General features: G+C 58.6%; 1 protein-coding gene across 2 annotated transcripts in view; it reads right to left on the reverse strand.

Moving 5' to 3' along the window:
- Positions 1-8,687: 8,687 nt before the first annotated feature.
- The window catches only part of SORCS2 (sortilin related VPS10 domain containing receptor 2), a 571,039-nt gene continuing 559,126 nt past the window's right edge, over positions 8,688-20,600 (reverse strand). Inside the window, exons 24-27 of one of the 2 annotated variants that reach the window (XM_064365545.1) lie at positions 17,535-17,634; positions 16,680-16,782; positions 11,908-12,011; positions 8,688-8,872 (exon numbers count right to left, since the gene is read on the reverse strand). In XM_064365545.1, the coding sequence (XP_064221615.1) occupies positions 8,808-8,872; positions 11,908-12,011; positions 16,680-16,782; positions 17,535-17,634 (372 nt within the window). In that variant the 3' untranslated portion in view covers positions 8,688-8,807. Of the gene's footprint in view, positions 8,873-11,907; positions 12,015-16,679; positions 16,783-17,534; positions 17,635-20,600 lie in introns of both variants that reach the window. The other variant, XM_064365541.1, reaches the window with a different exon arrangement.

The following is a 20,600-nucleotide window of genomic DNA, read 5'->3' on the forward strand; positions in this document are numbered from 1 at the left end:
CTGCGTCCACCCTTGCTCCCGTCCATTCGCCCACCCGCCACTGCCTCGGTGCACAGCGGCCTCTCCTTCCTGTCTGCTGTCGGCATCCACGTCGGCACCTCTTATTTGGCTGGTTTTACTTCAGAGACGTAGGGGGAAGTTGGTTCCAGGAAATAAAATTCTCAGAGTCTCCTTTGCATAAGAGATCTTCAGAGGAGCTATAACTAAGGCTGAGCTGACAGCAGACACAGCGGCGTGCGCCGTGAGAAATAAATACATGCTCAGCAACCCTGCAGTCATCGTCTGGGGATTTCTCATCAGAAGCCACGTGGAATCAACAGAATTGACCAAATCTCATCTTGCAGTTTTCTCAGAACAAATACTAACCCTTTCTTTGGTGTTCAGAGCCGTGCACAGGGATTTTTAACTTTTACTCATTTCCACATTTACTTAGGTGAACACTGTTTGGCAGTGTCGAGACTACTGAAACCCTTTCAAACCCTCCAAATGCCCCATCACTGAAGTGCTCGCGTTTGAATCACCCCTTGATGGATAAGAGGATATCTCTGAGGGTTTTTCTTTCTTTCTTGACAGGTGCATAAATCATACATATTTAAATGCATACAAATCCTTCTGTTTCCTTTATAAATGAGTAAGAGGCTGACACTGAGCCACAGACTTCCCTCCATATCCCTCTACGGTGGTCTTCCGGCACACCAGGGCTCTGGAGGAAGCTCAGCCCTGCCTGCTGCTCCCTCGGAAGCATTCTGTTTATTCTGCTTAGAATCCTGTAGGTTTTTAAATCTTTATCTTTCAAATTCCGGAATTTTGACAGGATGGACTTCCGCCTGTTACCATGTAAGCCTCTTTGATCTGCAAACAGAAATCGTTCAGCTCAGTTTGTGTTGACTTATTCCCAAGGAGTGCCTGGCTTTTACTGCTGAGCTCATGCAGTCTTTTCCATATCTTTTACCTTCTCTATTCCTCACTCCTCCGCTCCTCTTAGAGGTATTTCATCGGCCTATTTGGTGGTGACACAGTTTTGCCTCATCCTCTGTGCCGTCTTGTTCATGCAGATTTTAATTCTGCTCAAACCTCAGTACGTTCCCTTCTACTCAGCCTGCAGGATTTTCCTACCTTGTTTCAAAGAGGGCATATTTTCTTACATTTTACATCAAGACAAAATGCATATAATTTCCGAAATTCTCTCCAGCTGCCTTTAATAAGCTCTTCTCCACAGGATGCCCTTTCGCCGCATCCACGGGGAAGCCTTTCAGCTGCCTTAGACTGTGGGGGGTTTTCCTGGCCCCTCGGTGCTGTGGCTGTTTTTCATTCAGTTACTCATCCTGGAACTAGGAGTGCTCCCTTCAGACCAACTGTTTTCCGGTTCATGCGCCGTGTCCTGTCTCCTGATGGCTGCATTCTTAGGGCCGATCAAGCCCTTCTTTTCTGCATTCATCTCGAAGGCAGCCTGGTGAGCACGGCCCCCGGACGAACCTCTGCATCCAGCAGGCTGTCACCAGTGTCTGCCTCTGGGATTGAGAAGGGGTCATCTCCGATCCCACCGTCTGATTTAAACCCATACCACCCGAGCGCTCATTTCTGGCGGCATTTTGTAATTGTTCCGTGTCCCAAGTGCAGAGTCACATGGTGGCTGTGTGTCTCCGTGCCCTGGCTGTCTCCCTTCCTAGTCTATGTGTGGAAGTCTTCCTGCTCCTCAGCTGCCAGGGTGAGACCCTACCTGTGGCTTAGAGGGTTGGGGGAGCACATGATTTTAGAGCAAGACAGTGAGCCACAGGGATCCTTTTTGGAATGGCCACGTGACCCGAGCAGTGTCTCTAGACATAACAAGAGGCGGGTGTTGAGTCTGGAGCTGCTGCAGCCGTTTTGGGACCTGAGGACACCTACCTGCCCTGGATGCGTGTGTGCTGGACTGTGGCTGGGAGAAACAGAGCCACATCGAAGGCTTTGCATTAACCTCTGTGACTCAAATCTCCAGTGGGGGCTTCCCCCTGCTGGCAATTTTATGGCCTCCCTTGGTCAATCCATTTTCTCACTTTTGCTGATGACAATTTCATTCCTCCTCCTGCTTCCTCAGCCCCTCCTGCCTCACTTTCAGCAACGCTGCTGTGTCTTACTTTCCTGAGAAAACAGAGCCATCTGAAGGGAAGCCGCCCGAAGGGAAGCCGCCCACTCAGAGCTTCCCGGCCCTGTTCTGAGGGATGTGGGCTCTGCTTCTGCGTTGACTGGCCCTCTGCTTGGGTGCGGGCTCTGCCCTACTCACCCCTCCAGGACCTGCTCTAGGATAGGACTTCCCCCTCCTGTCTCTCCATGTCTGCTGGCTCAGTCCCCTCCATGCACCCCCCACCCTCTTCCCAAAACCATCTGCAGTCACACACGTCCAGCTGCTGTCTGATTCTCTGCTCCTGTTACGAGAAATTTCTAGCTAGTGTTACCATGCCCACTGGCCATCTTCCTCACCTTCCGCGATTCCCTCCACCCTCTCTGAGCCATCTCTGTCCTCACACCCACTGAAGGCCTCGCCTGGCTGGATCATCCACTCAGCTTCTCTGCAGCCTGTGAGCCCCCCTCACTCGGCAGTCTGCCTTCACTGCCCGCTGGACACCATGTTCTCCCCTGGGCACTCCCTCTGCAGGGTGGCCGCTCCTTCTCAGCTCAGACGTCCCCCCACTGAGAGCCACACTTGCACTGCCAATGGCTCCGGAGGCGTCTCCACGTAGGCGTCTGACAGGCAGGTGCCCCATCGTAACAACTCCAGAGGAGAAGTTGTAATTACTCCCCCAGGCCTGCTCCTTCCCTGTTCTTGCCCATGTCGGTTCCTGGGGCCTCTGATCACCGGGTTTCCCAGGCCCCGGACCAGGCACTCTCCTCAACGTCCCTCCTTCAAGCTGCCCATGGGTCCTAACAACTCCACATCTCACCCGCTCACCCTGACCACAGCGCTCGGGACACCAGCTCAGACTGGCCTCCTCCCAGTCACCCAGTTTCCTCTCTTGATGCCCAAGTGATACTTTATAAAGATTAGATCCTGCCCCTCTCTCGCTTGACCTTGTCTGCGACAGGCTGCCCACTTTGCCCCTCCATGGGTCCCCACCCACTTCCTCCGTGGGTCCTCGCCAACCCTCCCGCCGAGACTCACGTTGAGCTCCGTGCAGAGGCGCAGTGGCCATGGGAGGGCCCGGATATCCTGGTGCTCACTGAGGTCCTGGCTCTCGGTTTCTGTGAGCCCTGTTTCCCTGGACTCTGAGATGGGGATGGAGGCATCTATTCCACGGAGTTGCTACCAGCGTGGTGCAGGAGGGGCGTGAAACGTGCCCAACGCTGGGCTGGGTGCACCACAGACTAAATGAGGTGGCCAAGAGGACCTGCCATCCCACTGGGCTCTGCACTCTGCTGGCTGGCACCGCCTATGCCTCCGAAGCCCGAATGCTCATTGGATCATGCACAGAGCTGAACATGTGGGCCAATGCAAGCTGCAGAAGATGCGGCTGGTGCTGTTCTTCCAGTGCCAAGCCAGGAAGAACCCTAGAACCCTAGAAGGAGTGCAGCAGGCCGTCCGCTGGGCCTGGCGCTGCCTGTGATTCACAATCAAATTGTAACAATATGCAAATGACCGTGGTTCTGGGCACACATTATTAAATGCCTGGGCTGGTGCCGCTGAGAGGCCTGGAACTGGCAAGTCTGAACTCACTCAATTGCAAAAAGCCCCCAGGCTATGCAGGCTGCAGGAGCCATCCTGGTGGATTGGAACATGCCAGGCCCGGCACAGCTGTGAAGTGCCAGTGCCACCGAGCCCTGTTGGAAACAGCAGCAGTTGCCAATCATTCCAGCAGCCCCAGACTCACCCCACGTTTTCCTGCCTAAGGAATCTGGGTGTGGCTGAGACAGGTGGAGAAGTCAGAGACTCCCCCGCCCCATGTGTGCAGGAGTGGCCGGAGAGTGGCTGCGTCTCTAGGCTTCTGTTGGAACTGAGCTTGGACTGGCGTGGTTTTCCATCTGGTGCTCCTGCTGAGGGGGTCTGTACGGCCCATGTGCAGACACTGGTTCCTCCCCAGTGCCACCCTGCCCCACTAAAAGAGGACTCTGTCAGTGAGCCCCAGCCTGGGACCGCAAAGCTCACCTGTAGCTGAGCAAGCCGGGTTATCACGCAGTGCAGTGAGGGGAACCTGGGCTTCTCAGAGTGGTTAGAAGGGCCTGATTGTCAGGTGTGGGCAGTGGGAGGTGATTTGGAGGAGGACTCAAGGAAGCCAGGCTCGGCCCTGGATTGGGGGCTATGAGGAGGTGGGGTCATGCTAGGATCAGGTGTCTCAATCAATCTTCTCTAGAGGGATGGGAGACAGGAGCCAGTGACACAGCAGCCCTCACCCATCTCAGCCAGGGAGAGGTTTCTGGGGGTTGGACACACATTATTAAATGCCTGGGCTGGTGCCGCTGAGAGGCCTGGAACTGGCCTCTCATTTAATAATGTGTGCCCCCCTACACGTTTCTGGGGGTTGGACAACTCCTGTGTGGCCTGACTGCACAGGGGTCTCACTTTCGTCTTGACTCATCTTGATCCTGGAGTGGCCTTGCCTTGTGTTGGTGCTCGGTGACATCGTGTATCTTGGATGGGGGAAAGTCCCAGGCACCACTGGGAGTGCCAGTGGCTCCAGATCCCAAGGGCCACTTCCTCTGGGCCACCAATCCTGACTTTGCACAAATCCCTGTGGAAACGGGTGCCGGTCCTGATAGCAGCTTTGGAAGCAGTGTCCCCACAGCAACTTCTGGGGGCACGTCCCTTCGTGCTGGGGCTGGAACGACTGGGGCGTCCTCTGGAGGGGTCCCGGGTGTGCCACAGAAAGGGGCCTCTGGGGCCACGTGACTGAGAAATGAGGTGGCTGCCCTTCTCTGGGCCTGCTGGGCACACAGAATGCCACCCAGTGGCCCTGGTGGCCAACTCCCCTGCTGCAAGGAGGCCTTGGGAGCAGCCGCTGTGATTGATGACCGGAGCCTTCCACCATCGGCCATTTCTCTTTCCCCCACTGAAGCAAAGGAATGAGCGTGTCGGATCATTGAGGTGAGGGTTTTCTCCTCATGACACGATGTGTCCATGACATTGCATCTCTCTTCCTGTTCTGTTGAGATTTGTTGTTTCTCAAATGACTCTGGACACTAAATTCAAGGCTACTTAGAATTTGGGGTTTAGCTGGAGCTTTCAAGCAATGCCTCACATTTTAGTTAAAAGTTGTTACCCCCCTTCCCAGACACCTGGGATGCCTTGGTCTCCTCATCTGTGACCCGGCTGCTTGTACCTGCCCTGTCTACACGAAGCTCAGGTTGGAGAAGAGGCCAAACAGTGTCGTGTGGCGGGTTTCCATTGCAGAGCAATGGGCATGCTTTGCTGCCATCATCCAAGCAGGTGATGCCCCCGTTAGCTCCGTCACCCGAACAGGTGATGCCCCCGTTAGCTCTGTCATCCAAACAGGTGATGCCTCCATTAGCTCTGTCACCCAAACAGGTGATGTCCCCGTTAGCTCTGTCATCCAAACAGGTGACGCCCCTGTTAGCTCTGTCACCCGAACAGGTGATTCCCCGTTAGCTCTGTCACCCAAGCAGGTGACACCCCCGTTAGCTCTGTCACCCGAACAGGTGATGCCCCGTTAGCTCTGTCATCCAAACAGGTGACATCTTCATTAGCTCCATTGTGGACCTTCCTGTTGTCTACACAGCTGCCTGCTGCCAGCTGGGGAGATCATTCCAGCAAAAGGTTGCAGATGGATGCTGTGGGAGCATGAAGCTTTCACCACACTCGGTAGCTTTTCCCGGGGAGAAGACACTCACAGGGCCTGGCGCACTGAAGTGGGAATGGACATTGTCAAACAGGGTGTCTGACATTCTCACTTCCTCCCTGAGTCCTGGCAGTCAGCTCAAGGGAATAAAATGGTCACATGCAAAGGGCTGCGAGGTACACTGCTGAGTTCACACGCTCTCTCTCTGTCCCTGATCACACACACAAGCACACGCGCCCCCCCCTTGGCTGGCCTTTATACTGCACCAGCCCTGGACATCCAGCTCGTTTGCTCTTCTCGGGGGTCTCTGCTTCTCTTCTGGAAAGTTGGCCAACACTTCTGGTTCCCCTACTGCTGGCCTTGAGGGACAGAACAGGCCAGCACGTGTGAAAGTGCTTGAGAGCTGCCTGGGGAGAGCAGTACTTTGAAGTCACTGCCACGTGCAGCCTCCTGCCACGTCCCCACGTGCCGAGCCTGCTCCTTGTACCTGGCACGAGGCCCTCAGTCACCTTGCCTTTGGGACCACGATCCTAGGGGCCTATGTGTGTGCCCACAGGCATTCAGGGAAACAAGGACGGTATCTTCACAACAAGGCAAAAGCTGATCAAATTCATTTAATCTTTGTTAAAAGCATCACAAATGATTCATCGATTTTTAAAAAGGAAAAATAAGAAGGAATGCATTGCCTCTTTGTTATGTGCATGGCAGCTGATGGCCTTGTTCCCAGGCACCCATGTCTACCTGAACGTCAACTTTGCAGACCCTCGAATTTACAACCAGGGACAGCCATGGGCCTACGCACGGATCTCCGCGGTGCGCGGACGGGGAGGCATCAGGCTCTACCAGACGCCACTTCCTTCCGAGGGGCTTGGGTCCACGTGCCCAAAATGTTCTTAATAGAAATATTAACATAAAATACAGGAAAACCACAAATCACTAAGGGGAAAAACCCTATCCAAACAGCAGAGAGAATTAAATGGAGTGGTCAAGGAAGGCCAGAGGCCTGGAGTGGCTACTGCAGGCACTGTGAGCTAAGGGCGAGGGCAGTTCCCAGGGGTCCATGCTGCCCGTGGGCCCCGGGCCTGGGCTGTGCTCGCCGTGTCTGTCCCTGTGTGCCTGACACTCCCAGGTGGGCTGCTGGCCAGGGACAGGCGTGTGTGTGGGGGTGGCCAGCAGGATGAATGCCCCCGCAAGGGCATCCCTGCAGATGGCCAGCAGAGGAGTGGGGGCTGTGGCAAGGTCCCAGAGAGTCATGGCCCCCCGTCGTGGATCCCATCTTCAGGAAGACCCTGACGGCAACTTGCAGGGTGGCCTCTGGGGTTGGGGGCAGCCCAGAAGCCCCAGGTGGGCAGGCAGGTGGGGAGGCAGCTTTGGGTCTGAGGGGCAGGTGGTGAGAGTGGGGACACCTCCACTCCTGAGTGATCCAGGGTGCTCCCCTTGTCCCTGTGGTCTTGGACAGCCCCCAACCAGGGACATGAGGCTCCAGGCTCCACAGGTAATTTACTCAACAAGGAGCGGGCGCCTCCTCCCCACCGGGTGCTATTTTGGGCATGAAGATTCACCCCGGGCTCCCCACTCTAACAGGCCATGTTTTTTTCCTAGGGAAAATGGGTTCATGTCCCCAAGCTCAGACATGGTGCACAGGAGGATGTCTGCACCCTCATTTGGATTCGCCCCCAGCCAGCATGTCACCAGCCTTGGCATCACCAGCCTTGGCATCACCAGCCTTGGCTCTGGTGTTCTCCCCTCAGAGAAGGAGCCCTGCCAGAGAGGAGGGGGAGGAGGGGGGAGGAGGAAGAAGGGGCTGCTGGGCTACTGACTTCCCATTTCAAGGCAAAAGGTGACCCCCCACCCCCCATAAGTTCCTATGTGTAGACTTTAACATCCCTGATTCTAGGAAATTGTGTTGAGGGTGGTGGGTGTGGAGACCCCACGGCACTGGGGCACAGAGGGCTGGGTCCGGGGCCACCTCTGCCGTGATCTTGGTGTGACCTTGTGAAAGTCACTCTCCTCCCTGGGCCTCAGTTTCCCCTTCTTGAAAACAAGGGGCACCGTGATGGCCCTTCCAGCCCTGTCATTCTTAGCCTCCCTCCCCTAGCTTGGTTTCTATCCGGGTCCCTCCGTCTATAGGGAAGTGCAGAAAACGCGTGCATTTTCAGAAGGTCTCCACCATCCACCTTCTGGAGCCCAGCCCCAGTGGGAGAGGGGCCATCAGGTGGGGGAAGCCTGTGGGAGGGCGCTGCTTGCTGGCAGGAGTGAGGGCGAGGAGCCACAGGCACTGGGTCCTGTGCCCACCCCACTCCGTCTGCCCTGGGGGGAACCAGGGAGAGCTGCTGCCCCATGGGGCTGTAGAGGAGGCTCCCTGGGCACTCGGGAAGGGGGCTCCTGAGTATGGGGCTCTGATAGAATGACCCCAGTGGCTACCGCTCGCCATAAAGATGGAGAGTGAGACACCCCCACACACTGCCCACAGCTACCTAGGGAGGCATTTACAGAGCTGCAGCTTCCAGGCGGAGGGCACTGGGGGCCTGGAGAGTGGAATTGGGAGGGCCTGGCTCACGGCTCCTGCAGAGGGACCAGGCGGCCACATGGGCAGGAGTGAGGAAGAAAGCAACGTCAGGGAGGCCCCAGCCTCTGTGGGGAAGGAGCCCTCCAGGCCGTGTCTGAGCGGGTCCGCGGCTCTCGCAGCCCAAGGTACTGGGCGGGCTCCAGAACGACCAGCCTCAGCCCAGAGAAGTCAGGCCTCAGGCTGAGCAACAGCACGTGGGGTGGCCGTGTGTGGGGTCTGGGAACAGAACCTGCCCAAGTCAGGCCTGGTGTCCCATAGGGGCGGGGCCGTGTCCGGGGGGTCCCGTGGGCCCCCGTGGGCCTGGGGGGGCTTGGACTTATCAGAGGGGGTGGTGCCTGTCGCCAGGCGTGGGGGCGACTCGGGGAGGGGGGCTTTCCGCAGGTCTCCGAGGGCCGTCAGTCTGGCCGCCGGCTTTGCCGGTGGTTCCGTGCCCTCCATGGGTGAAACGACGGATGCTGGGCGGCCGCGCATCAGCTCACCAGGTAGCTGTGCATCTCTCGGGAGTTGATGCTCAGGACCACGCCCGAGTGGTTGCCTGGGAAACAGAAGAGACGCAGGCCCCATGAGTGCACGCCCTCTGCCAGGGCTGGGACAGGGACAAGGGGGACACGGTGGTGGCCTCGGCCAGCGCCTCGAGCCAACGTGCAGTGGGCATCCCAGGGTTCTTTCAGTTTGTGCAGGTGCAGGGGGGTCTCCACGGTTCCTAGGTGGTGCCTGAGGAGTGGGCTCTCCCGGCGCCATCACAAGCAGTGGGCCCCAGAGGGCCTGAGAGGTGAGGCCCAGGCTGGCCCCCACCCGCCTCGTCCACTGACCTGTGTGGGGGTCGCCCCCGGCATCAGCAGCAAGAGGGTGCCAGAGGGGCTGAGGCTCCGCCCCCTCCTGGCAGTGGGCGCTGCAGGGCATGGAGTGGCGAGGCCCCGGGAGGCGAGAGTGGGAGAGAGGGGGGCATAGGGACGTCAGTGCCAAGGGGTGAGCCGGGTGTCCCGGTTGGGGGCTGGTTAGGAGATGAGGACCTGGGACCCAGAGCTGCCCCGCCTTGAGGGCACCAGGAGACACGGCTGGGAGCCCCCGAGGCACAGCCTGGCCACACCCGAGTCCTCGCCCGTCCTTCACCTGGCTGGGCCTTGGCTCTGTCATCTCTAACGTGAGGGTCAACCGCACCCCTCAAAGGACTGTGGTGGGTCAGACGGGAAAGTGCGGCTGGTGCGCTGGCAAGGCCCACGCGGACCAAGGGCTTGGCTGCACAAATCTGATTACCCTGCTAGGATTGCTCTTTAGGGGCTTGGAAGCAAAGAGCCTTTGGGGGCTGAGAGCGGGGCCCTATCTTCCTGAGACCCCCATGCCCTCTCTGCTCGAGAAGGTCTGGGTTCTTTCAGGGCCTCACACCCGCCTGAGGGGTGAGGGTGGGGGTGATGCCACCTGCCTGAGTGGGAGCCCCAAGACCACCTCCTGCCCTGGCAGGAGCAAGACCAGTGGAGGGGTCTTTAGACACTCACCCACAGCCCGAGGTGTGCGGGGGCACACAGCTGTGCAGCCACTGAGTCGGGCTTGAGCCCGCTCCACCTGTTGTCACTAAGTGACCTGGGGAGGCTGGCTCTGAGCTTCAGCCTTCTCACCTGTGTAGTGGACACAATGTCGGCGAGCACCTCGGGGGAGTCAGAGGGGCCTGGGGGGCACTGAGCTGGGGCCTGACACTGAGTCGGTGCTCGGTGAAATATACCACCCTTGTGATGTTTCCAAGGTTACAGGTGTGTGGCGCCATGAGGAGCACACCTGTGCTGGTGATGGGGGGGACCAGGGACCCCCACCGAGGTTGGGGCAGACAGGCCTGGTGAGGGACTGCAGAGAGCGCAGGGGAGGCAGGAAAGGGACAGCCCATCCATTTGGCTGCCCTGACCCCTCTCAGGAGAGCATGAAGGTCACAGGCTTTGGGGTCTGACTAGCCGGGGTCCGGCTGGCTGGGGCCCGGGTGAGCAACTTCTTTTTTGTGAGCCTCACTTTCAAGAATTTGTAAAAGGGGGACAGAGGTTTACACGGCTCATGTTCTGAGGACGTCCTGGATGCAGGGTGTGAGTGACGCTCAAAGCCGGATAATCAGAGCTGCAGTGGCAGCAGCTGGTCGTGCCGAGACCTCTGTGGCTTCCTGTGTCCCGTCCTCAGCTCCAGAAGCTTCAGCTGAAGCCCCCAGCAACGGTGAGAGGTGTGTGCCGACATCACCATAAAATCGGCCCGGACGGGGATTGTTAAGAGAGAACACGGACCACAGGGGAGAAGCCAGGTCCCTGGGGTCTGCCGAGATGTGAGTTCCAGCTCCATGCCCCACTAGCTGTGACCTTGGGCAAGGTCAGTCTGTCTCCCTGCACTTTCATGTCAACAGCCCTTGGGAAGAGCCCACCTGCTTAGCTGCTGAGATGGGCATAGAAAGTGCCCACACAGCCTGGCTGCCAGCTGCACTTGCCCAACACAGCAAGCAGGGTTGGTGCCACACCCTGGCAGCACGGGCTCGCAGCCCTCTGGCAACTCTGAGAGCCTCCTGGGCCTCGGTTTCCCCTCATCCAGAGGAAGAGCTGCAGGACCCGAGGTGGTGGATTGCGTCACGCTCGGACTGCAGCTGAGGGGTGGAGTCCGTGCCCCTCCCCTCAAACATGGACAGGGCAAGACACAAGTGACAGGGCAGGACTTCAAGGCCAGACTCTGAAGCGGGTGCAGCTCCTGCCTGGCCACCCTCCTCCACGTGCTCTTGGAAGTCAGCCGCCATGCTGGGAGGAAGCCCAAGCCGCACACTGAGACCATGTGCAGGTGTCCTGGTCGATGGCCCCGGTGAGGGGTTAGCTGACTGCCGGCATTGGCTGTGGGACCTCGGAGGGAGGCAGCCTTTGAGAGGACTGCTGCACCAGCCAACGATTGCAGCCTCATGAGAGACCCTGACAGCAAACGGCCCGGCCGAGCCCTGTCAGTTCCCAGATGCCAGCAGAGAAAACGGCCTTAAACGAGGCTGCGCCGCTGAGGTGGGCGGTTTGTCCTGCAGCCATAGATGACTTGACTTCTCTCCGCCGGGCGCGGCCAGGAGCGAAGGAGATCACATCAGTGGAAATGCTTCGTAAACTGTGAAGTGCGGTGCCGCGTGTCCATGTGTGGGATGCTCCCTAAATCACCGCCGCGGTGAAGGGGAGGATTGGGAGTGCTGAGGGAACAGCTGTGGGGGAAAGGCCCCTGACATCCGAGGCCAGAGCTGGGCTTCCTTTAAAGCCAGCCCCGTTTCCTGTCCTTTCCCTGCCTCGATGCGGCTGCCTGGGGCTGTTTGCTCATTGCCAGGCATGGGGCCCTCAGCTTCCACAGGCCTCCATTTCATCTCTGCGGGCAGCCCTGGGAGGTCCCACCATCCCCTCGTCAGATGGAGGGGACGCAGTGGACCTGACTGACCTGCCAGCCAGGTCTGCTGGGCCAGGGTCCCGTGCGTTTTGCTGGCCCTGGCGGCTCGGTGGGGTGGCCTGTGGGAGGGCGGAGTGGGTCTGGGGCGGGCGTTACCTAGAGTCTGCGAGTCGAGATCATCATCTATAAACTCCTCACCCTGGACGGCGCCCTGGACGTCCTCGCTGTGGCTCACGGGGCTGGTCATCTCCTGCTCCTTCTCATTGTGCATTTGGGCATACACGGTCCTGCCGGGCCGTTTCCTGCTGGACAGAGGCGAGGGCAGCTCAGCTTGGGCAGCGTCCCAGGCCACCTGCCCCCAGGGCCTTCCGCTGGGTGCCTGTCCACACCGAGCGTGGTGCACGGGAGCCCACAGCACTCCAGACGCGCCTACCCCAGCCCCAAGTTTTGCCTCCGACCCCATCTCTGCGCAAAGCGAGTTCCTCCAGGAAGCCCTCCCTCCTGTGTGCTCCTTCAGCCCCGGTTCCCTCTGCCCTGACACATTCGGTGACCACTGGGTACCTGTTCGTCTCCCCGACAAGCGCAGTGAGGGTGCATTTCAGGGAGAGGGCATTAGATCCTCTTTACCCTCCCCACCCCGCGCCTGGTCACCCTGCCACCGGGCTGGGCACACATTCCCGCAGGAGGCATGAGCCTGCCCAGCTCCAAGAGGCGCTTGCTGAGCTCTTTCCAGGCATCCTGGGGGAGTGCTGTCCTTGATTTCCCAGCCAGGAAAGGGAGAGTCTGGGCACAGCCCCTCTGCCTCCACTGGGACTGGGCTCAGGACCCGCCCTGGGCCAGGTTCCTTCATGTGCGACACCCTACTTAGTCCAATCAAAACCCAGGGCTCAGGGTCCTATTTCACAGATGAGGGGACGGAGACTCTGGGAGAGGGGCCTTTCTCAGCTGCAGCTGATGAACCCGCCAGCCCTCTGGAAACATGTTGACGGCAGGATGGGGCAGGCCCTGTGACTAGCTCTGAGGGTGACAGAAGGTGGCCAGTGTCACCTCCAGGTTGCAACGCATCACCACTGGATGTAAGTGCTCCAAGCAGCCCTGGCCCCTCAGTCTAGAGCCTTGAGAGGACGGCCAAGCCCCTGCCGGGCCCTGGGATATGTGGCCGTGGGCCTTGCCTGGGTTGTCAGCGCCACCCAGCCCAGCCCATGAGCAAGTTGGGAGCTCTCGGGGCGCAGGCCACACCAGAGCCTAAAGCCTCAGGCCCTGGGGCTAAACGGGGTGCTGCTCTGCTGCTGTCCTCCAGTGGAACTCCCGGAGCGGCTGGGGTGGGGCACACAGCCACCCCCATAGCTGTGCTCCATGGCCACGCCCCCTATCTCCCCAGAGGCAGAAACTGAATGAGTGAGAGCCTGGTGCTGGGAGGTCACTTGCACCCTCGTCTCCTCAGGCAGCTTCTCGGCCCCCTCAAGGTCCTCCCCTCTGTTCCCTCCTCCCCTCCTCCCTCCCCCAGCCCCCAGGTGCGAGGCCATCCAGGTTCCTTCCAGACTCTTCATACTGTGAACAATGAATCCAGGGCATTCATGGACACCACAGTCAGGCCCCCGGGTGGCCTGAAGAATGGGGAAAAGTGTCACCCACAGAGGCCACAGTTCCACCCCTGCCACAGCCTCCCTGTGTCGGCCCTGATAGGCCAGGCTCGCCTTCTCCTCCCGGGGTCGCGAGCACCTCTCTAACTGCCTTTCTCCGGGTGCCTGGGCCAAGCTCCGATGAAACTGATGTTCAGGGGGCGTGAGGAGCAGTGAGGCCAGCCGCTGCGGCCATCTCCAGCACAGCTCTCGGGAGGCAGCGTGCCGCCGGCCTCCTCTGCAGGGTTAGGGACGCTCAGAACCCACACCCCAGAGGCAATGCAAGAGAAACTAGAGCAGAACACCTGCCCGAGTGGGGCCTGCTCCCACCTCCCCAGCCCCTTCTTCCTTCTCTCTTTTTTTTTTTTGAGACAGAGTCTTGCTCTGTCACCCAGGCTACTGTGCAGTGATGTGATCTTGGTTCACTGCAACCTACGCCTCCCAGGTTCAAGCAATTCCCCTGCCTTAGCCTCCCAAGTAGCTGGGATTACAGGCATGAGCCATCATGCCTGGTTGATTTTTGTACTTTTAGTAGAGATGGGGTTTCACCGTATTGGCCAGGATGGTCCTGAACTCCTGATCTCATGATCCGCCCACGTCGGCCTCCCAAGGTGCTGGCATTACAGGCGTGAGCCACCGCGCCCGGCCGTCTTCGTTTCTCCTCCTCCTTTCCCTCTTCCCCTTCTCCCCTCCTCACCACTCCTTCTTCTGAGTCTTCCTTTACAGATGGGGAAACTGAGGCTCAGGAAAAGGGACTCCCTGAGCCACGGAGCCAGTCAGCAGCAGGGCAGGGGTGTGGTCCAGGTCTCTGAGACTGACCCTGTCCTCAGCCACTGTGCGGGGCCACCCTGCAGTCCTTGCAGCCCCGTGTGAAAGGTGCTTGGGCAGAGGCCCACAAGGGGCAGAGCTGGCTGGGGTCTTGTCACATTGGCCTGTGGAAAAGTGCCCAGAGGGGACTTCCCTGCTCCTGGGGTTGCCTCGGCGGGGGGCAGCCGCAGTATCCAGGTCCCCGAGACCTGGCCATTTGCGAGCGGCAGCCAGACACTATGACAGCTCCCACCAGCCTTTTCCCTGATGTGCCTGTGGCCAGCCACTTTTATGCCTTTTCTGCCCTTACCACCCCAGGCTCGTCTCACGAGGAAGCTGGCAGCTGCCTGTCCTTTGGCCTCTCTGTGGCTCTCCTTCGGGATTTGAAGGCTGCAGCATTTTGAACAGACTGAAGATGGGCCTGGCAAGGTGGGACGGGGAGCATGACAGCGACTGGGGTGGGGAGCAGGGCAGCCCCTTCCCTGGGAGGCACCTGTGTGTTTCTGGGCAGATGTCGCACCCTCTGCAGGCTAAGTCCCTTGTGGGGCTGCAGTGGCCTGGGACTGGCCCCAGGGACAGACAGGGCACAGGGAGGAAATCAGAGCCTTGAGGCCGAGGGCAGTCCCTCCAAATGGAAGTCACTGGGTCCCCGGCCCCACATCAGAAACAAAACGGTCTGCAGCTCTCCTGCAGACAAGAAGATGCCCAGCCTGGCACATCTAAAGGCGATCCAGAAACGCCCGCATGGGCAGAGGGAGTGTGCACCTGTCTCTCAAAAGGGTCAAGAGCATCCCTCGTCTATCTGAAGACTCAGCATGCCTACGGCCACACCACCTCGAACACACCCAATCTCGTCTGAAGACACGCCGCTCAAGGAGGCTCGGGTGGGGTCTTCGAGGGGGACGATTCTGCCCATGCCCAATACACTCAACTCCAGAGCTTGGACTCACAGCCCTGGGGTTTGTCAGTGCCAACTTTAAGCAGCTTCTGTTTCCAGGGCAGTGAGGGGCCTGGTTTCAGGACCTGAAAGCCTGGCCTCGAAGGCTGCCCCTGCCACCTCCTCACTGTGACAAACCCCACTTGTAGTGGCCGTGGGATACAGGCTGGGGGAGGGAGCACATGGGAAGGAGGTGGGATTCCTGGCCTGGGCACGTGGCAGAGGACAGTGTCATTTGCTCAGCACCAGGTCTGGGGAAGAGGATGCCGGGTTTGATTCGCATTTGCAGTGCCGATGGGACCCCTGGACGAGCCTCTTGGGAAGCCAGTGACTCTCTAAATTTGGAAATCAGGAAAGACCACAGCCCGGACCCTATTCTACTTATTTGCCCCACAAACTCCTATTCGTCCTTCAGGATCCCCACCAGAAGTCACTTCCTCAGGGAAGTCCTCCCAGATTCTCTGGTTCAGCTCTGAGTGCCTGAGGCCACCCCTGCGGGTGGAGCTGAGTAACAAGGCAGGTAAGGAGCTCCTGGATGCGCTCCCAGTCAGTGCTGTGTCACAGTGTGGGCCAGCCTGCAGCATGGGGCACACATAAAACTATTACTCGAAAGACCTGCAGTGCATCAGAGACGGTGGGACCAGGGGCAGGAGGAGGGGCTGGGGGAGGGCAGGGCCCATGAAAGCCCGGGGCTTGGTGTCGGGGAAGGGCTCTAGGCTCCAAATAAGAAAGGGTGAGCTGTAGCCTTTGATGGTCCTCAAGGCTGATCCCAACGGGGAGACTGAGGCCCCCGGAGCTGAACCAGCAGGCCGGGAGAAGCCACAGGGCCAAATCTGGAAGCTGCGTTTGCAGGGAAGGAGTCTGGTGATTCCACTGGGTCACTTTGCTCATTCCAGGTCTAATGTCCAGAGAACTTCTGGTTGTCCAACCCCTGCAGGGTGGCCAAGACGCATCCCAGCATGGGGCATCACCCCCATTTCATAGACAGGGAACAGCCTCAGAAAGAAAGAGGCACAAAAGCCCCTCCCAATGAACAGAAGCTGTTCTTGCTGCCCTGCTCCAGCCTTGGCACAAGCAGCTCCCTCGGGGTTGCCCAGAGCCCTCCCCAGTGGGAGCGCCTGGCAGGAAGCTCTGTAGCTCTCAAGAGCTCTCGAGGGGAGGGAAGGGACTGGCAGGCGGCAGAGGAAGCCTGGGATAAGGGTGGGCCGGGATCAGGTCCCAGCTCTGAGGCTTGCCATCTGTGTGACCTTGGGCATGCAGCTTAACCTCTCTGAGCCCGCTTTCCTCATCTGTGGGATGGGCAGTGTCTTCCCTGCTGGGTGGGTGGAGCTGAACAGGACGATGGCCGGAATGTCCTGGGCAGAGTGAGGAGGGGGTGGGCGATGCTTGCTGGGTTGGGAGTGGTGGTGGCCACCTCTTCTGGGAACCCTGCAGGTGGTACAGAGCGAGGCAAGCACCCCCCACCCCCTGCAGCCCACCACAGGCACAAACTCTCACCACGCCCTTCTGAGGCCCTGCTGGGGCCCTTTCCAGAGCGGCCTGAGTGAGTTGGCCTGGCTGCCCCATGGTCAGAGCCCAGCAGGCGAGGGCACCAAGGGCCTTGCCTTTTGAACTTGTAGAGGATGAACGCTCCTGCCGCGAAGAGCCCGATGACAAACAGCACCACCACCGCCCAGTAGCCGCCGCCGCCGCCCAGCCACTGCACGCCTGCAAGCAAAGCGGTTGTCAGCGGAGGGCCACAGGCACCGCCCACACCTGGGCCGTCCGCGGCCCATCTGTCCTCCGCCTGTCCCCCGCCCATCCCCAGCTTGTCCCCTGCCTGTCCCTGGCCCGCTTCCCGCCTGTCTTCAGCCCACCCTCATTCCCTACTCAGCCCATCCTCCACCTGTCCCCGGCCGTCCCCTGCCTGTCCCTGCCCCAGTCCCACCTCCATGCCCGTGGCTGGTGCTCCTGATGTGGCTGAGAAGGGCTAGAGGCCACAAAAGACCAGGAGTGCTACCCGTGTGACCTTGAAGTCCCTGCCCTCTACCTGGCTCTGGCTGGGAATGGGGGCTGTGGGCAGAGCTCCCGGCTATGTTGATGCTGGCATGGGTGAACCTGCCAAGTCTCAAGGGCACAGTGTCTTTACAGAACAGAGAAAACTTCTTCAGCTTCAGGTTTTGCCCCAAAGGGGAGAGGATGACCGATGACCAAGGAGACAGCCCTGTGGGGCAGGGAAGGGGCAGAGGTCATCCGAGACCCGAAGCATGGGTGTCAGGTAAGAGCCGTGCTCCACGGGGACGCTGTGGAGGAGAGCGGGCCCTGGGTCTGACCCGGGTGTGTTCTCGGCTCCCTCAGAGGTGAACACCCACCAGGAGGGGGTGCTGGCCATCTGCCCGAGGACATCTGCAGGGACATGCCTTCTCCAGGGCCCGGATGCCTCCTCCACCCATTCTGCTGGGGTGCTCCCGGCGGCTCACCTGTGCCTGTGTCCCGCAGCGCCACCAGGACCCGGACCCCACCTCGCAGGAGGAAGCTGATCTTCTGAGCCTTCAGCACCTGCCGGATGGCGGTGAGCGTCTGCGAGCACAGATGGGACAGTGAGGTGGGAGAGAGAGGGGCCTCCACCAAGAGGGGACGGTGAGGCGGGAGAGAGAGGGGCCTCCACCAAGAGGGGACGGTGAGGCGGGAGAGAGAGGGGCCTCCACCAAGAGGGGACGGTGAGGCGGGAGAGAGAGGGGCCTCCACCAAGAGGGGACGGTGAGGCGGGAGAGAGAGGGGCCTCCACCAAGAGGGGACGGTGAGGCAGGAGAGAGAGGGGACTCCACCAAGAGGGGACGGTGAGGCGGGAGAGAGAGGGGCCTCCACCAAGAGGGGACGGTGAGGCGGGAGAGAGAGGGGACTCCACCAAGAGGGGACAGTGAGGCGGCCTCCACCAGAGGGGAGAGGGGGTCCTTTACCTGGGGGGCAGTGAGGGGGGCTTCCACCTGGGGGGAGAGTGAGGAGGGCCTCTGCCAAGAGGGGACAGTAAGGGGGTCTCTGCCAGAGGGGAGAGGGGGTCCTTTACCTGGGGGGGCAGTGAGGGGGGCCTCCACCTGGGGGGAGAATGAGGAGGGCCTCTGCCAAGAGGGGACAGTAAGGGGGTCTCTGCCAGAGGGGAGAGGGGGTCCTTTACCTGGGGGGGCAGTGAGGGGGGCCTCCATGGGGGGGTCGTCCACCTGGCGGGGGAATGAGAGGGGCCTCCACCAGAAGGGGGGAGATGGAGTCCTCCTCCAGGAGGGGAGTGAGGGAGTCCTCCATGGGGGGTGGGGGAGGGGATCTGCCACAGGGGTAAGGGGAAGAAGGGCCCTTCTCTGATGGAGGGCGTGAGGTGGGGGTCCTCCATGGGGGGAGGCAAGCATGGTCTGCTGGGATCCACCAGAGGGGTGGGGCGAGTGATGGGATGTGGTGGGGAGAACTGGGGAGTGGCCCTGGGATCCACCAGTGGGGGATGGGAGAGTTGAGTGGATGGGTGTGAGTCCTGCTTTGACCCTCTGGAGCCATGGGGCTGGGGCAGGCCACCTGGCCTCGCTGAGCCTCTGTGTACCATGAGAATAATCACCCACCAGGGAACTTTGGCCAAGAACCATGGATGGACACAAAGGTGACCCAGACGTGGCTCTGCCCTCCACAACTCTTGTTTTAGTTGGGAATGTAAAAGGGACACAGGCCATGGAGTGTGTCAAGTTGGGGAAAGGCAGGGGTACTCCAGGGGGCTCCATCCCCCAGTGGTGGTCAGGGAAGGCTTCCTGGAGGTGGAAGACCAAGAAGAGAATGAGACAGGGCAGGACAGGTGAATCATACCCTGACCTGAGGGAGGGATATCCCAGGACATGTTGCTGGCTTGTGGGGTAAGGGATGCAGGGTGGGGGGCATCTATGGCTGGAGAGGGTGGTGGCCAGAAGGCAGCCAGCCTTGTGGGCCATGGGCATCCTCCTCTGGGGTCTGCATGATGCGACGAATGCTGAGGTGCCTGGTGCACAGGAGGGCTCCCTCCAGGCCCCTCTCACTCCTTCCTGGGTCTGAGCATCACCCAGAGCTGGGCAGGGCTGGAGACCCGGCCGCCTTCCACAGCGCTGGTCAGCTCTCAATAGCCATTCTAACAGGTGTGAGGCCTGCCTCACCGTGGCTTTGATGAGCATTTCCCTGATGATTCTAGGCGCTGAGCATGTTTTTCACATACCTGTTGGCCATCTGTGTGTCTCCCTTTGAGGAAGGTCTACTTGGCTCCTTTGCCTGTATTTCCATCGGGTCACTTGTTTCCTGGCTGGAGTTGAGTTTCTCACGTATTCTGGATGTGAACCCCTTGTCAGGTATGCTTTATGAATCTTTTCTCCAGTTCTGTGGGTCTTCACTTCACTCTGCTGACTGTTTCTCTGGCTGTGCAGAAGTCTTCTGGTTCGATATCATCCCATTTATCTATTTTTGCCTTTGCTGCAGGTACTTTTGGGGTCATATCTAAAACAGCATTGGCCAGACTGATGGGTAGTTTTTCACTAGGTTTTCCTTCGGTGTTTTTACAGTTTCAGGTCTTATACTTGTTTTTAATCCACTTTGAGTTGCTTTTTGTAGAGGATGTAAGAATCTAACTGCATCCTTCTGCATGTGGATATTCAGTTTCCCAACAGCATTTATGGAAGGGACTCTCTTCTCTCAATTGTGTCTCCTTGGCAGCTTTATTGAAAAGCAACTGACCATACATGTATGGATTTCTTCCTGTGCTCTCTCTTCTGTTGCATGGGTCTATGTGTCTGTTTTTATGCCAGTACCATGCTGTTTGGATTACTGTAACTTTGTAGTGCATTTTGAAGTCAGGGAGTGTGATGTTTCCAGCTTTTTTCTTTTTGCTCAAAATGGCTTTGGCTATTTCAGGCCTTTTGTGGTTCCATAGAAATTTTAGAATTTTTCTTCTATTTCTGCGAAAAACATCATTGAAATTTTGATAGACATTGCACTAAATCTATAGATCACTTTAGGCAGCAATGACATCTTAATCATATAAATTCTTCTAATCCGTGAGCACAGGATGACTTTCCATCGATCTGTGTCTTCACATTCTTTCCTTGGTGTTTTCAGTGCACAAGTTTTCACCTCCTTGGTTCAATCTGTCCCTAAGTAGTTTATTTTACTTTTAATTTTTGACGCTACTGTTAGCAGGATTGTTTTCTTGATTTCCTTTCCAGATAGCCTGTGGTTAGTGTCTAGAAGCACTTCTGCTATTTGATTGCCTCTGGCTCTTCCTGACTGGGGCCCTCGCCAAGCCTCCATTTTCTCATCTGTAAAATGGGATGTGGCACCACACGGGTATGCTGGGATGTGCACTGCCCTTCCCGCGGACTGGCTACGCTTTCCAGATCACCCGAGTGAGCATCGGTCTCCATGACCAGTGCAGGCTATGTGAGCTTCTGGTTCATTTTTAGAAACTGATAGTAACATTTACTATTTTTTTTTTTTTGAGACAGAGTCTCACTTTGTCACCCAGGCTGGGATGCAATGGCTCGATCTTG

The sequence above is a fragment of the Aotus nancymaae genome, unplaced genomic scaffold, assembly GCF_030222135.1.
Source record: "Aotus nancymaae isolate 86718 unplaced genomic scaffold, 86718_ANA_hifiasm-v0.15.2.pri h1tg000006l, whole genome shotgun sequence".
Lineage (NCBI taxonomy): Eukaryota > Metazoa > Chordata > Mammalia > Primates > Aotidae > Aotus > Aotus nancymaae.